Here is a 15,884-nt window from a genome sequence, read left to right as displayed (position 1 = left end):
AATATAAAGCCTAAAGTGGAAAGAAAGGTAAAATCTACCCAACAATCTTCTCAAGAAATGCTAATATTTACAACAGAGCAGGAACAATCTTTTTTCTTTCAAAAAAAAAGGGAAATGAAGATTTTTAAAAATTGCATAGGAAAAAAATGGGCCAAGAAATTCAATTGTAGTAATAAAATTTCCTGAACATACTATATATTCTAGAATCACATGACGAAAAAATTTTAAGAAAAAAATTTTACCTTTCCCCTACGTCCATTTCCTCCATCCTGATCTTCCCACTGCCAGTCTACTCCTCGTACCACTCTGGCACCTGCAAAGATCCCTCTGGCTGTAATCTTCTTAGATTTTCTACGAGACTCTAACAGAACCCTAAAAATAAAATTATTTATTTTCAAATTTATAGAAAAGTAGGTAACAATAATTTATTTATTATTTTTTAATTGTTTTTTAACTTTTATTTATTTAAGTGTGTGTTTTCAGGACCCATCAGGTCCAAGTCAAGTTCAACCTAGTTGTGGAGGGCGCAGCTCACAGTGGCTCATGTGGGGATTGAACAGGCAACCTTGTTGTTAAGAGCATGGCGCTCTTACAAACTGAGCTAACCAGCCGCCCCAATAATTTATTTTTTAAAATTAGATTATATAAAAGGTTATTTTGAAAACAAACGATTTTTCCTTGTTCTGGTTAATATAGCATGTTACAGGAATACCTTCCACATTCCAGAGGTGGTGACGACAATGGTGACAGTAGGAGGTGGAATAATATAAACAGCTAATGTTTACTGAGACTTTCAACATTCAAGCACTTACAGAAGTGTACGGTCTGTTGCATTCCTTAAGAGGAGGGTATGTTTATATTATCCATTTTACAATGAAGGAAACTGAGTCTGAAAGTGTTAAGTAATTTACCAAAGGTTACAAACGTTACGTGGTAATGGAATCCACATGTGAACCCAGTCTAACCACTTCAGGATATCATATTCTTCACTACTTTAGAGATGGAAAACTCAAATCCCTACAACTGTCAGGCACATAATATAATGAAGGCCTAAGAAAGATAGCACCACAGATACGACAAATGGCAGGCAAGTGGCACTTGACCTCAGGCTTAGGAAGACAACAGGGAGTCGTAGGGACTTTGGTGAACTCAAGAGCGTGATTTGTCTCAAGGGTACAGGTGCTCCTGTGTTTCGGCCAACTCTTGCTATGAACAAATGGAGGTTCAGCATTGAGTCTTCTGGGGTGGGTGGGTGGATGGGAGGGAGTGTGTGCATTAAGAATTTATAAGCTTTCATTTTTGTGTGAAATCACCCGATTTCAAAAGGTTAACAATTGCTCAAAAATAAGAGCACTTTATATGCCAAGTAAAATACATCTGTGGCCTGGATTTGACCTACACTAACCTGTCTTCAACATATTACATACCTACAGAAGATTATGGACCTTGAAAAAGATTCTAAACTCAACCATCTGGACCAGCTGTGTTCTCCAAGGCCACCAATCCCTTATTCTTCTACAATCCTTCTCATTCATAAAAAGATTTGGGGGGAGAGAGGTTCTTTTGTTTTTCTACGTTTATCTCATTATCCAATTCGCTTTTAGAATGTCTTTATTATATTCTAACTTCAAAAACTGTAACCAAAAGACAAAAATAAGTAACTTGTTTAAAATTGCTTAATTAATAAATGACAGGATCATGATTTGAACTGAGACACTATGACACCAAAATCCATTTTCTACTACTCCTGCTGCCTCCTTAGACTGGCTACATTCTTACTGCTATGTATATCCATATCTACATAAGACGAAATTACCTGAAACTCTGCACCCATTCACAGTTAATACTCCTCTCTCTTGCTCCTAAGACACTTAATACATCTCTCTGTGCAGAGTCCAAAATATCACATGATAATCACTGTTGATCAAATAGCCCCTTAACTTGTAAACTTTATTCTTGTAAACGAAAGAATACTGTGCTTTATTTATCTTCAAATTTGCAAAAGCCCAGTAGCTACCCCAAAGTCTTAATAAATGCTTCTTGACTCAATCAATGGGCCGTAGTGGTAGCAATTAATAGAACAGAAGGCATGGCAAGAAGAAAATAATCAGTCTTTCTTGCGCTGCCCTTGCATTTCCAAACACTGAGCTGCACTAAGGTTCTGCAAGAGAGAAAGAAGAGCCCATACCGTCTGGGAAAAACACGTATAGTTCCATCTTCAGAGAGCTCTTTTCTTGCTATATGGCAGGCCTGGTCCATATCTAGCCTTTTATCTGCTACCTCTTGCCTAAAGAAGCTCTCAGAAGCTTTCCTAATCCTATTTCTAAGGCTGCATAGTATAAAAAATTTAACACTAACAAGGAATTACAACTAAAGAAAAAATTACTTCCCATACCGCTCACTTCCTGGTGTAGTAATTCTATAGAAGCGATGCCTTAAATGATGTTTATCTCCATGATAACAAACTGTGCACAAATCATAATTTGTACACTCTGCACACTTCCATCGTATGCCAATGATTGGTTGTTGACGGCAGGTATCACACATGGTTCCATCATGCTTGATGCCTATTAAAACAAGAATATATGCTTACATTAATTACAGGTATTACTTACTTGAATATTATTCCCTAAAGAGAAAAATACAAGCAATACAAGCATAGCATTTTACAATGCGTTTCAGTAAAGCAGGAAATAATATTTCAAATAGACTATACGTAGTTACATGATAAGACTGCAAATATTTTAATAAGCACAAATTACAGACTAAGTATTTTCTATCCCTTCTTTTCATCATTAGTAGGAACACTTTTCAGTAGCACTTTCCTGTTCTCCTCCACAAACTGAAACCTAGGTTCAATCCAGAGAAAGAATCCTTTAACACAGGGTGTCCAAACTTTTTTCAACGTTTTTTACCAAGGGCCATATGCGGTAAAATACACAAACAGCCGGGCCACTCACTCGAGGTGAAGTACGTATTGCCTCACCTGGTTTTTTTAAGTAAACTAAATATATTTTTGGAATTTGCTGCGGGCCAATTACAAATGGACTGTGAGCCGCAGTTGGCCCGCGGGCCACAGTTTGGACACTCCTGCTTTAACACCAAGTAGATGTTTCAGACTTCAAACACTCAGGAATCTTTTGAGGAATTTGAACCTATTCTCCAAGTTAATAATTACTAAAAAGAAAAGACAATTTTATCCTCATGATATCGTAGAAACAAACTATCAATTAACTTAAGTATCTATCTCTAGGCATTAACAACTTTGTCCCCATAAACAATCAACTTCAGAAAATGATTACTATAAGACCGGGTCTTGTACAATATGTAATATAAGACATGGTCTTATATTAATTTTTGCTCCAAAAGACGCATTACAGCTGATTGTCCAGCTAGGTCTTATTTTCGAGGAAACATACTAGAAGCAATTTCCCAGTTTAAAGGGTAACAATATACTATAGTTGAGTTTGTTTTAGTTGGTTTTTATGTTTTTTGTTTTTTCCTTAAGGAATAAGAAGTAAAAATCTCTAGAAAAAGAAAATAAGCACTTGGACTAGACGGTGCAAGATGGCGGAATAGGTGAACATTATGCCTGCCACGTCCCAGGATCACAGAAAATGACAACTGAATTATAGAACAATCAACCGTGAGAAACAACTGAAGACCAGCTGAACAGAACCCCTACAACTAAGGATATAAAGAAGAAACCATATTGAAACTGGTAGGCGGTGGGGAGATGCAAAACAGGCTGACCCCAAACCCACAGGTAGTGGTTGAGTACAGGGAGGACACTTCAGCAGCAGAAGTACCCCCTGAAGAATGAGGTGTCCCAGCCTCACACTGGGCTCCTAAGTACAGGTGTCTTGTGCCAGGAAGACAGTCCCCACAACATCTGGAAGAGAAAATCAACTAGGATTCTGTCTGTCCATCTTGATGAAACAGAAAGTGGCTGGAACCCAAACATCCACTTAAACAGCCTGCACACAGACTCACTCATTCACAGGCACTCACCCTGGGCTCCGGCAGAGGGATGGTGACTCGAGAGGCTCCAGAAACATACAGGGAAAGACTGAGCTGTGTGGCTTCATGGCGAGGGCTAGAGAGAGACAGTCTCCATTATCCCTGTGAGAAGCCACCCCACATGTAACCTACAGGAGAGGACCATCTTTCACCCTTTCACCCACTGAGCCCTCACTTAGCCAAATTTGAGATTGTGCTGGTAAAATCCACATGTGTGTACACCCCTTTGGTGAATCTCTTGGAACCCACCCAGCAGTACTGCCTGGGGCAGCCTAGCCTCCTGGGCAGCCAGCCCTGGCCTGCAAGCTGTGGGAGGTTTGTAGCAACAGACATCCTGCGGAGGCCTGGGAAATTTTCAGTGGCAGGCAGTCGACCCCAGCTCACACTGCAGCCCTTCTTGGGCAGCTCTCAGGGATCTTCAGGCCCAAATCAAGTGGTGTGGCTGGCAGCACCACCTTGGGCATTTTGCAGAGTGGCCATAGGCTCTTCATCAGCACAAAAGCTGAACCTGCATTAACATTGTAAAACCAACTGGCCACATCCTGTGACTCCTGGAACCCTGCCTCCCACACAAATCAGGTGGCATCACTGGTGACAATGTCAACACTGGGTCAACCAGCCAGGCCCATGCACTTAAAGAGGCTCTTTCAGCCGCTGAGCTCTATGGGTAGCTGACAGGTGGCAACAGGCCTAGAGGGCCCAGGGCCTTTTGCTAAGCTGCCCCGGGCTCCATAATGGTAGCAGCCAACCTCGGTTAACAGCAAGACCACGCCCAACATGCCTCCAGGTCGAACACAGACAACAGCTAATTTCATACAGCTTTGTAACTCCTACCAGGTACCCAGCCAGGCCAGTCACAGCCAAGGCTGAAACTGGCCTGCACAGGAGCCCCTCCCAAGAGGCACAAGAAACAACACACCCAAAGGCCCGACTCACATCACACCAGAGCACTACTGGATTATCTCCACAAGTGGCACACCCAAATGGTGGTATCAACAGGCTCAAGAGCCCACTTGGGTGAATCCCCATCTGAGGGGTCAGCCCCCACACAGCAGCTCATACGCTGTGGGCATAGTCAATCCTCACAGCCATCAGACTGAGAGTCAAGCCCATCCACTGATGCACCGAAAGCAATTAAAGCTCAACCACAACAGGAGAATACACACAACACAGACAAGGGACACTTCTGGAACACATGCACAGATGATCAGAGAGACTGCACCACCTGGCCACACAGGACACCTACTTACTACATAAGGCCACCTGGCAAAAACTAAGACATAAGAGAACTACCTAATACATAAAAGCAAACACAGCAAGGCAGCCAAAATGAGGAAACAAAGAAACATGTCCCAAATAAAGGAACAAGAGAAACTCCAGAAAAGTAACTAAATGAAATAGAGGCAACCAACTTACCTGAGACAAAGTTTAAAACGCTGGTGATACCAATGCCGAAGGAACTTAGTGAGATCGTCAATGAAGACATAGTAAAGATAAAGAAGGACATAAAAACCATTAAAAAGAACCAGTCAGAAATAAATACAATAACTGAAACAAAGAATACACTAGAAGCAATCAACAATAGATTACATGAAGCAGAGGATCAGATCAGCAGAAAACACCCAACCAGTACAATAAAAATGGAATAAAAACAAAAAAATGAAGATAGTTTGTGTAACAACATTCACATCATAGGGGTACCAGAAGAAGAGAGGGAGCAAGGAATCAAGAACCTACTTGAAAAACTGACTGAAAACTTCCCTAACCTGGTGAAGTAAATAGACACACAAGCCCAGGAAGTACAGAGTCCCAAACATGAAAAACTCAAACAGGCCCACACCAAGACACATAATTAAAATGGCAAAGGTTAAAGACAAAGAGGGAATCCTAGAAGTAGCAAGAGAAAGACAACTAGTTACTTATAAGGGAGCTCCCATAAGATGGTCAGTTGATTTCTCAACAGAAACTTTGCAGGCCAGAAGGGAGTGGCAGGAAACAGTCAAAGTAATGAAAAATAAGGGCCTATAATCAAGACTCCTCTATCCAGCAAGGCTACCATTTAAAATTGAGGGAGAGATAAAGAACGTCCCAAACAACAAAAAAACAAAGGAATTCATTACCACCAGGCTAGTATTACAAGAAATGTTAAAAGAACTACTTTAAGAAGGGGGAAAAGCAGGGGGCAGATGGGTGGCTCAGTTGGTTAGAGCGGGAGCTCTGGGCAACTGGGCTGCCGGTTTGATTCCCACACGGGCCAGCAAGCTGCACCCTCTGCAACTAGAATGAAGTCAATGAGCTGCCACTCAGCTCCCAGGTGACCAGATGGCTCAGTTGGTTGGAGCGCGGGCTCTCAACCACAAGGTTGCCAGTTCGACTCCCGCAAGGGATGGTGGGCTGTGCCCCCTGCAACTAGCAACGGCAACTGGACCTGGAACTGAGCCACACCCTCCACAACTAAGACTGAAAGGACAACAACTTGACATGCAAAAGTCCCAGAAGTACACACTGTTCCCCAATAAGGTCCTGTTCCCCTTCCCCAATTAAAAACAAAACAAAACAAAAAAAAAAAACTTTAAAAAAAGGGGGGTAGCAAACAAACAAAAGATCAATAGAATAATAAAACGGCAATAACTATGTACCTATCAATAATCACGTAATTAGATTAAATGCTCCAATCAAAAGACACAGGTTAGCTGCATGGACAAGAAAACCAGAACCATATACTCGTTCATATATACTATCAACAGGAGACCCACCTCAGATCAAAAGACACATATAGAATGAAAGTAAAAGAATGGAAAAAGGTATTTCACACAAATGGAAACAAACAAAAAAGCTGGGCTAGCAATATGTATATCAAATAAAATAGACTTTAAAATGAAGGGTATAATAAGAGACAAAGAAAGACATTATATAATGATAAAGGGATCAATCCAACAGGAAGACAAAACTCTAGTAAACATCTATGCACCCAACATAGGAACACCTAAATATATAAAACAAATGTTGACGAACATAAAGGGAGAGATTGACAGTAACACAATCATAGTAGGGGACTTTTAACACTCCACTGACACCAATGGACAGATCTTCCAGAGAGAAAATCAAAAAGGAAACAGAAGCCTTAAATGACACAGTAGACCAGATGGATTTAATCAATATTTTTAGAGCATTTCACGCCAAAGCAACATAATATACATTCTTTTCAAGTGCACATGGAACATTTTCTAAGATACACATCAGGCCACAAAACAAGTCTCAATAAATTTAAGAAAATTGAAATTACATCAAGTGTCTTCTCTGACCATAATGGTATGAAACTAGAAATCGATTACCAAAAAAAAAAAACAACTGAAAAACACAGACACATAGAGACTAAATAACATGCTGCTAAATAATGAATGGATTAACAATAAGATCAAGGAAGAAATCAAAATACACCTTGACACAAATATAAAAGGAAAACACAATGACCCAAAATCTATGCGACACAGCAAAATGAGTCCTCAGTGGGAAATTCATAGCAATGCAGGCCCACCTCAAGAAACAAGAGAAATCTCATCTAACTTTACCCCTAAGGGAACTGGAAAAAGAACAGCAAACAAAGACTAAAATGATTACAAGGAAGGAAATAATACATATCAGAGTAGAAATAAATGAAATAAATAATACAAAAGATCAATGAAACCAAGAGCTGGTTCTTTGAAAAGATATACAAAATTGATAAACCTTTCACCAGACTCATCAAGAAAAAAAGAGGACCCAAATAAATAAAATCAGAAATGAAAAATGAGATGTGACAACGGACACCACAGAAATACAAACAAAACATAAGAAAATACTATGAACAATTATACGCCAACAAATTGGACAATCTGGAAGGAAGAAAGGGATAAATTCCTAGAAGTATACAATCTTCCAAGGCTGAACCAAGAAGAAACAGAAAATTTGAACTGATCAATTTCTACTAACGAAATCAAATTAGTAATCAACAAGCTCCCAACAAATAAAAGTTCTGGAACAGATAGCTTTATAGGTGAATTTTACCAAGCATTCAAAAAAAAATTAACACCTATTTTTCTCGAACTATTCGAAAAATTTCAAGAGAAGGGGTGGTTCCCAAGCTCATTCTATGAGGTGGCCACCATTACCCTGATTCCAAAAGCAAAGACATTACAAAAAAATAAAATTATAGGCTGTTATCTCTAATGAACATAGATGCAAAATTCTCAACAAAATAGCAAACCAAATTCAGCAATACATTAAAAATATCATACATCACAATCAAAAGACTTATTCCTGGTATGCAAAACTGGTTCGATATCTGCAAATCAATTATCATCATATACCACATAAACAAAATGAAAAAAATCATATGACCAATTGATGTAGAAAAAGTGTTTGACAAAATTCAGCATCCATTAATGATAAAAACCTCAGCAAAGTGGGAATAGAAGAAACATATATCAACATAATAAAGGCTGTATAGGACAAACCTACAGATAACATTTTACTCAACAAGGAAAAACTAAAAGCATCCCCCTTAAGATCAGGAACAAGACAACAATGTCCACCTTCACCACTTTTATTCAACATAGTACTGGAAGTCCCAGCCCCAACAATCAGAGAAGAAAAAGAAAGAAAAGGTATCCAAATTGGAAAGGAGGAAGTAAAATTGTTATTATTTGTAGATGACATGATACTATATAGAGAGAACACAAAAGCTTCCACCAAAAAACTATTAGAACTGATAAATGAATTTAGTAAAGTAGCAGAATACAAAATTAATATTTAGAAATCAGTTGCATTTTTATACACCAATAACAAACTATCAGAAAGAGAAATTAAGAAACAGTCCTATTTACAATTGCATCAAAAAAATAAAATACCTAGGATTAAATTCAACCAAGGAAGTAAAAGATCTGTACTTAGAAAATCATAAGACATTTAAGAGAGAAATTAAAGAGGATATAAATAAATGGAAGTACATACCATGCTCACGGAAAGGAAAAATTAATATAGTTAAAATGTCCATACTACCCAAAGCAATCTATAGATTCAATGCAATCCCTATCAAAATACCAATGGCATTTTTCACAGAACCAGGACAAATAATCCTGAAGTTTGTGTGGAACCATAAAAGACCCTGAATAGCTACAGCCATCTTGAGAAAGAAGAGCAAAGCTGGAGATATCACACTACCTGATACCAAACTATACTATAAGGCTATAGTAATGAAAACATCATGGTATTTGCATAAAAACACACAGATCAATAGCACAGAATAGAGCCAAGAAATAAATCCATGCATATATGGTCACTTAATCCATGACAAACAAGGATATACACTGAAGTAAAAACAGTCTATTCAATAAATAATGCTGGGAAAACTGGACTGATACATGCAAAAATAATGAAACTTAAATGTAAGACATAATACTATAAAACTCCTAGAAGAAAACATAGGCAGTAAACTCTCAAACATTACCTTTAGTAATATTTTTACTGATGTATCTCCTCAAAGGAAATAGAAGAAAAAATAAACAAATGGGACTACATCAAACTAAAAAGTTTTTGCACAGCAAAGGAAACCATCAACAAAACACAGACATCCTACTAAGTGAGAGAAGGTATTTGTCAATCATACATCTGATAAGGTGTTAATACCCAAAATCTATAAAACTCATACAGCTCAACACCAAAAAGCAAACAATCCAATTGAAAAATGGGCAGAGGACCTGAATAGACATTTCTCTAAAGAGGACATACAGATGGCCAACAGACATATGAAAAAATGCTCAATGTCACTAATCATAAGAGAAATGCAAACTAAAACCACAATAAGATATCTCACACCTGTCAGAATGGCTATCGTCAATAAATCAACAAACAAGTGGTGGCAAAAATGTGGAGAAAAGGGAACCCCCACGCACTGTTGGTGAGATTGTAAAGGGCGCGGCAACTGTGGAAAACAATATGGAGGTTTCTCAAAAAATTTAAAAATACAACTACCTTATGACCCAGCAATTCTACTCCTGGGTATTTATCCAAGAAAATCCAAAACATGAATTTGAAAAGATGTATGTACATCCCTAAGTACACTGCAGCGCTATTTATAATAGCCAACATATGGAAACAACCAAAATGCCCATCAATAGATGACTGGATAAAGAAATTGTGGTACATACGCATATGTAGAATGGACTATTACCCTGCCATAAAAAATTATTATACTTCCCTAAGGATAACATACCAAAACTAACGATAAAGAATTAAATATTCCAAAAGAAAATCATGAAAGTACTAGAAAAAAAGTTGACCACCACATTTTATAAGTTTACATAGTCTTTCTAAGCATGACACAAAACCTAGAAATCACAGGCATGCCAATGTGAGCACACATATACACAATGTGTAGAGAAAACCTGACAGCCCTCTCCAAATTGCAGACAGTGATTGGGGGTACACAGATGGGGAAGAGGAAGGCACTTTTCACCTTTTCTTCTATGTATTTTTGAATTGTTTAGTTTTATTATAAGTATATTATAATTCATAATTTTAAAAAGAAAACACAAAACAATAAATACCACCTTTATCCACTCAAACTGACACATTAAAAATACTATGTCAGTGCATGTGAAGATGGTGTCAAGAGAGCCAGTCAGATAATGATAAGAGGGAAACATAAAATCGATACAACCTCTACAGAAGGTACTTGCAAAATGTTTCAAATGCCTTAAAAGACTTTGACCCTGCCTTCAAATTGTTTTAAAGGTACATCCAAAGATAGTAAACTGCAGTAGATAAAAACAAAAATTTAACATAACTGATGGCAAAAATATGGGGTTATTTATGTGTAAACTACGGTAATTCATAGAGGAAAATTCTATGCAGTTATTAAACCATGTTGTAGAAGAAATGTTACTGACATAGTAATCTGTATTATTTTATAAAGCAGGTTGCAAAGAATTACAGTATGTCATTTTGGTAAATAAATTACACAATGTATATATGTGTGTGTGTTTGTGTGTGTGTGTATAATTACATAATGTATATGTATATATATATATCTCCCATGTACAAAGAAAAACTAGAAATATAATCCCCAAAATGTGCTGATGGGGTTACCCTTTGTAGTTTTCCAAGTTTTCTACACTGAGTGTGTATTAATTCTAGAAAGCAGCTGGGTGAGTAGGGGTATTTAATGTACAGTATAAGCATCAGACATGCTGATATATATCTTATAATTACAATAAAAGCTAAAACAAAAACATGGGGGAGTCTAAGTAAATATTTACAGAAACTAACTTTCAGATAGTTGCTTTAGCAATAGGGTATGTAAGTGCTACTTAGAAGTTTTTATTTCTTTTAACCCTTATACTAACTGAGCTATTCCATGATTATGAAAAGAAAATATATACCTGATCTAAGTACACTTCTCATTGCCACAAACCTGAAGTTCGAGTCTAATTTGTCTTACTAAAGGAAAGCACCAAGACCAAGAACATCACAATTAATATCAAACAGCAGTAATAGTAAATGTCCAAGCATGGTTAAGCTTCTGAACAAAGTCTAAAATAGGTCTCCTATGTCATCACAAAAAGTAAAATGCACTGCACAAATGGTAACCACCGCGCATTTAGGTTTATCTGTGCGGCTCTTCAAATAAGAGTTAGTTGATGAAAGGCATAGGAAAAATGTTTCTCAATCTCCTGACCAAAAAGAGAAATAGTCCAGTTTTCAGCTATTTAGCTATTTTTCATTTCTATGTTCATTTTCCACAAAGCATAATGATAACATTCATGAGTTCATAGAGTACAGGCTTTCTTTCAAAGGAACCATTTAAACACACAATAATAACTGGTAAAAAAAAAAAAAAAGCCCTTTTACAATTCATGGTTTTAAAGAATACTTCAGGAAAACTATTAATGCACACAAAAGCACATCCAAATCCTTTCTTGGTTCCCACAGTTCAAAAGCCAACAAAGCTACTGAACAGCTGTGAAACAGACTAATGCTGAGAATTGGAAAAAGTAAACAAAGAAACCCACTCCACTACCAAAATGAGCGCTACAGAATTTTTAATGAAAATGCCATTAACTGAATTTAAAAGTTGATATTTAAAGAAAACATAAAACAACAGAAAGGACACATTAAGTAAACAAGGCCAAAAATTTAACTGATCTCTCACACTGGTAGCTTTTCTTTTTGTTTCCCCTTACCACATCTAGCCAATTTATTCTCATCTAAAACCATTTCCTCCCAGTCTAAACTTCCTCAGCTCTGGCAAGAGTTATTTCTTAAAATTTTCATTTCATAAAACTTAATTCCCTAACTAAACCTACTAGTGCTTTTTCTCGATCCTATAAGATACCATGTTACCCTCAAGAGTTAATGCTCTCTCCTTTTGTTCTAAGCTTTTGGAAGACATCTGCCACTGTTAAATGAACCACCTAATGATAGCTTTTGACTCGTTCTACTAATACTCAAATGACCATCTGCTCTGCGTTTTAATGGCATCTCCCCTAAATTCAATAACTTAGAAAATTTACATAGCTTAAGTTTCTTTGTTGGAAAATTTTATGAGAACAATAAAACATGCTATTCAAGATCAATAACTACAAGACAGCCAATGAAAATAGCTCAAATTTGTAAAGCACTGATTTATATAAATAAAATGTTGACTTTCTAAATAGAAAAGATGATTGAAAGAACTAAAGTTCTCACTACAGGAGTTCACTATACAAAGTACTTCAACATGGAACAAGAATATCTAAATGATCACTTTGAATAATAGCAAAAGTGAACAATATAATTGTTTATTAACAAGAAAGTGGAAACATATTAGGTATACAACGGAATAACTGAAATGAACAACAGCCACACAATTCAACATGGATGGACTGCAATGCTGAATTTTTTAATTATACAAGAATACCAAGTGTTGCAAATAAAGTACTATATATTGTTTACAGACATACAAAAATATAGCATAAATGTAAAGAAACCCATGGCAATAAGCAATTTCTAGATAGTGGTTAACGCCAGAGAAGAAAGAAGGGAATGAAATTGGGAAGTACACAGTATTTCCAATATATTACTAATGCTTTCTTTCTAGATGGTTTACAGGTATTTATTAATCACTTGTCTACCTGGATATTTAAATATTATGGAATAATTTTTTTTAACTTTTCAAAATAAAAAATAAACATCCCTAGTAGACTAGCCCTAGTTAATCCTGTAACTTTTTGCCCTAATTAACACATTTAGCCCAACAATAAAAAAATAATTTATAAGTTACTAACCAGTATTTAAATATAATTACTTATTGTGGCATAACTGTTTGCTGTTGTCATTCAACCAACCAAGTAATCCTATTTCTAATTTATGGATTCATTCAACGTTAACCCCAAATCAATGTGACAAAATATTTAGAGATTAAAAGAGTATTAACCAACTAGAGTATGTATCTTATTTTCCCTGAAACTCTTAACAAGGGTGAGGCTTTGGTGAACTGCTACCTAGTTGGTATATCCCACATTCCTTACTCTTGAGAAATACTAAATTAATGAAACATAATTATTATTAATAATACCAGCCACTATTTATTAGTACCAAGCTCAGTGCTTCACACATATTTTATTTAATCTTTTCAACAATACTAAAAGGAAGGCAAAACTCATTATTTCACTTTAAAAGCAAAACACCTGTTTGTACACCTTGCCTTACTTCAGGTTAAGAATTAAGGCTCAGGGCCAGCCAGTGCCTCAGGCGGTTAGAGCTCCGTGCTCCTAACTCCGAAGGCTGCTGGTGCAATTCCCACATGGGCCAGTGGGCTCTCAACCACAAGGCTGCTGGTTCAATTCCTCGAGTCCCGCAAGGGATGGTGGGCTGCACCCCCTGCAACTAGCAACGGCAACTGGACCTGGCGCTGAAGCTGAGCTGCGCCCTCCACAACTAAGATTGAAAGGACAACCACTCGATTCAGAAAAAAAAGTCCTGGAAGTACACACTGTTCCCTGATAAAGTCCTGTTCCCCTTCCCCAATAAAATCTTTAAAAAAAAAAAAAAAGAATTAAGGCTCCAAGAGACTAATGTTATAAAGTGGAGAAGAAAAAAAAGACTGACAAATCTGGATTTGCATCTCCACCATGGACTTATTACTAGTAAAATCTTGGGCAAGTCAGTTCATTTCTCATGGCCTTTTTTCTCATCAGTAAAATGAAAGATATCAAATTAATTTTTAGGACTAAATGAGATAAAAGTATGTAAAATACTTAGCATAGTGCCTGACACTTGACTGGAACTCAGTAAATGTTTAGTCCATTCCCCTAGTTAACAGGACCACATGATAAAAATCTAGAATGAAAACCTTGATTTCCCTACTAAGCTAGTCCATGTCCACTACTCCATGAAGAGACTACGGGAGAGGGATGAGCAAGGCACAATAACCTATTACAATCCCAAACTTTTATGATCTATTATCACTAGTCCTGCAAAACTCCCAAAATTCAAATAATGATTTTTTGTTGTTGTTGTTATTAAAAAGTTCCCATCCCATTCCTTATTTAGGAACAAAATCATCAAGATAAATCCACCCCATTGGGGCCGGCCCAGTGGCTCAGGTGGTTAGAGCTCCATGCTCCTAACTCCGAAGGTTGCCAGTTCAATTCCCACATGGGCCAGTGGGCTCTCAACCACAAGGTTGTCAGTTCAATTCCTCGAGTCCCACACGGGATGGTGGGCAGCGCCCCCTGCAACTAAGATTGAACACAACACCTTGAGCTGAACTGCCGCTGAGCTCCCGGATGGCTCAGTTGGTTGGAGCGCATCCTCTCAAACACAAGGTTGCCGGTTCAACTCCTGCACAGGGTGGTGGGCTGCGCCCCCTGCAACTAGCTACGGCAACTGGACCTGGAGCTGAGCTGCGCCCTCCACAACTAAGACTGAAAAGACAACTTGACTGGAGAAAAGTCCTGGAAGTACACACTGTTCCCCAATAAAGACCTGTTCCTCTTCCCCAATAAAATCTTTAAAAAAAAAAAAAACTGTTCAATCTTATTAAAAAAAAAAAAAAAGATAAATCCACCCCTGGAGGAAACTAAATACTTGTGAGTATAGTTAGAGAATATAAAGTAATTCTAAATAAAGCAAGTTATCTACAAAAGTAAATATGCTTTTTAAAAAAAAGTATTCTAAAACCAAAAATGAATGTCTGTCTGCTGTGTTATCTTCTCCACTAATTTAAACTCCACCCTATCTTGGTTGTGTTCTACAAGTTCATTTATAAGCCAATTGTTTAGAACTCAGAACCCATTTTCCCTCAGAAACAAAATTTTAAAGATAACTTAGGTGCCAGACTACATCACAAAAACCTATTTACTCTCCAAAAAGCTAATCTAGAGGCATACAAAGATAAAAATTGTTGCTGTGCTCCTAGTTCCATCTGGGGAGATGGTTAAACCACTGTTAATCCAGATATGATGATAAGAGACAAGCTAAATGGTGTGGGGAGATATGAAAGTATGTAAAGAAATGGATTTAGAGAATGAGGAGAAATGTTCTTAAAAAGCCATTTTCCTACTGGTATTTAAAATGCATGTTGGGTGACTTAGAGTAATGGTTTCCAAAGCAAGATGCGTGACCCAGGAGATACAGAAGATCATCCATTGAAATACAAGAGAAAATATAAATCCACAATCTCCTCTGTAATTCCAAAATCCAAAAACTTTTTTTTTTTTTGTAAATTATGAACAAACTTACTTAGTGGTAAACCCGATCTGAACGAACACGATGCTATACACAGTACATACTTTTTACTTACCCCTTAATATAATTATTCGTATGCTTCACTACAGAAATAT

At 37.2% G+C, this 15,884-nt stretch overlaps 1 protein-coding gene across 1 annotated transcript in view; it reads right to left on the bottom strand.

Annotated features, from left to right (window-relative positions):
* The window catches only part of MIB1 (MIB E3 ubiquitin protein ligase 1), a 109,413-nt gene that overhangs the window by 82,005 nt on the left and 11,524 nt on the right, over positions 1 to 15,884 (bottom strand). Inside the window, exons 2-3 of the mRNA XM_033087096.1 lie at positions 2,396 to 2,567; positions 243 to 372 (exon numbers count right to left, since the gene is read on the bottom strand). Of these exons, the coding sequence (XP_032942987.1) occupies positions 243 to 372; positions 2,396 to 2,567 (302 nt within the window). The remainder of the gene's footprint in view (positions 1 to 242; positions 373 to 2,395; positions 2,568 to 15,884) is intronic.

Source organism: Rhinolophus ferrumequinum, chromosome 19 (assembly GCF_004115265.2).
Source record: "Rhinolophus ferrumequinum isolate MPI-CBG mRhiFer1 chromosome 19, mRhiFer1_v1.p, whole genome shotgun sequence".
NCBI classification, from domain to species: Eukaryota; Metazoa; Chordata; class Mammalia; order Chiroptera; family Rhinolophidae; genus Rhinolophus; species Rhinolophus ferrumequinum.
Note: the sequence above shows the minus strand (reverse complement) of the source record. Positions and strands in the feature narration are given on the sequence as shown.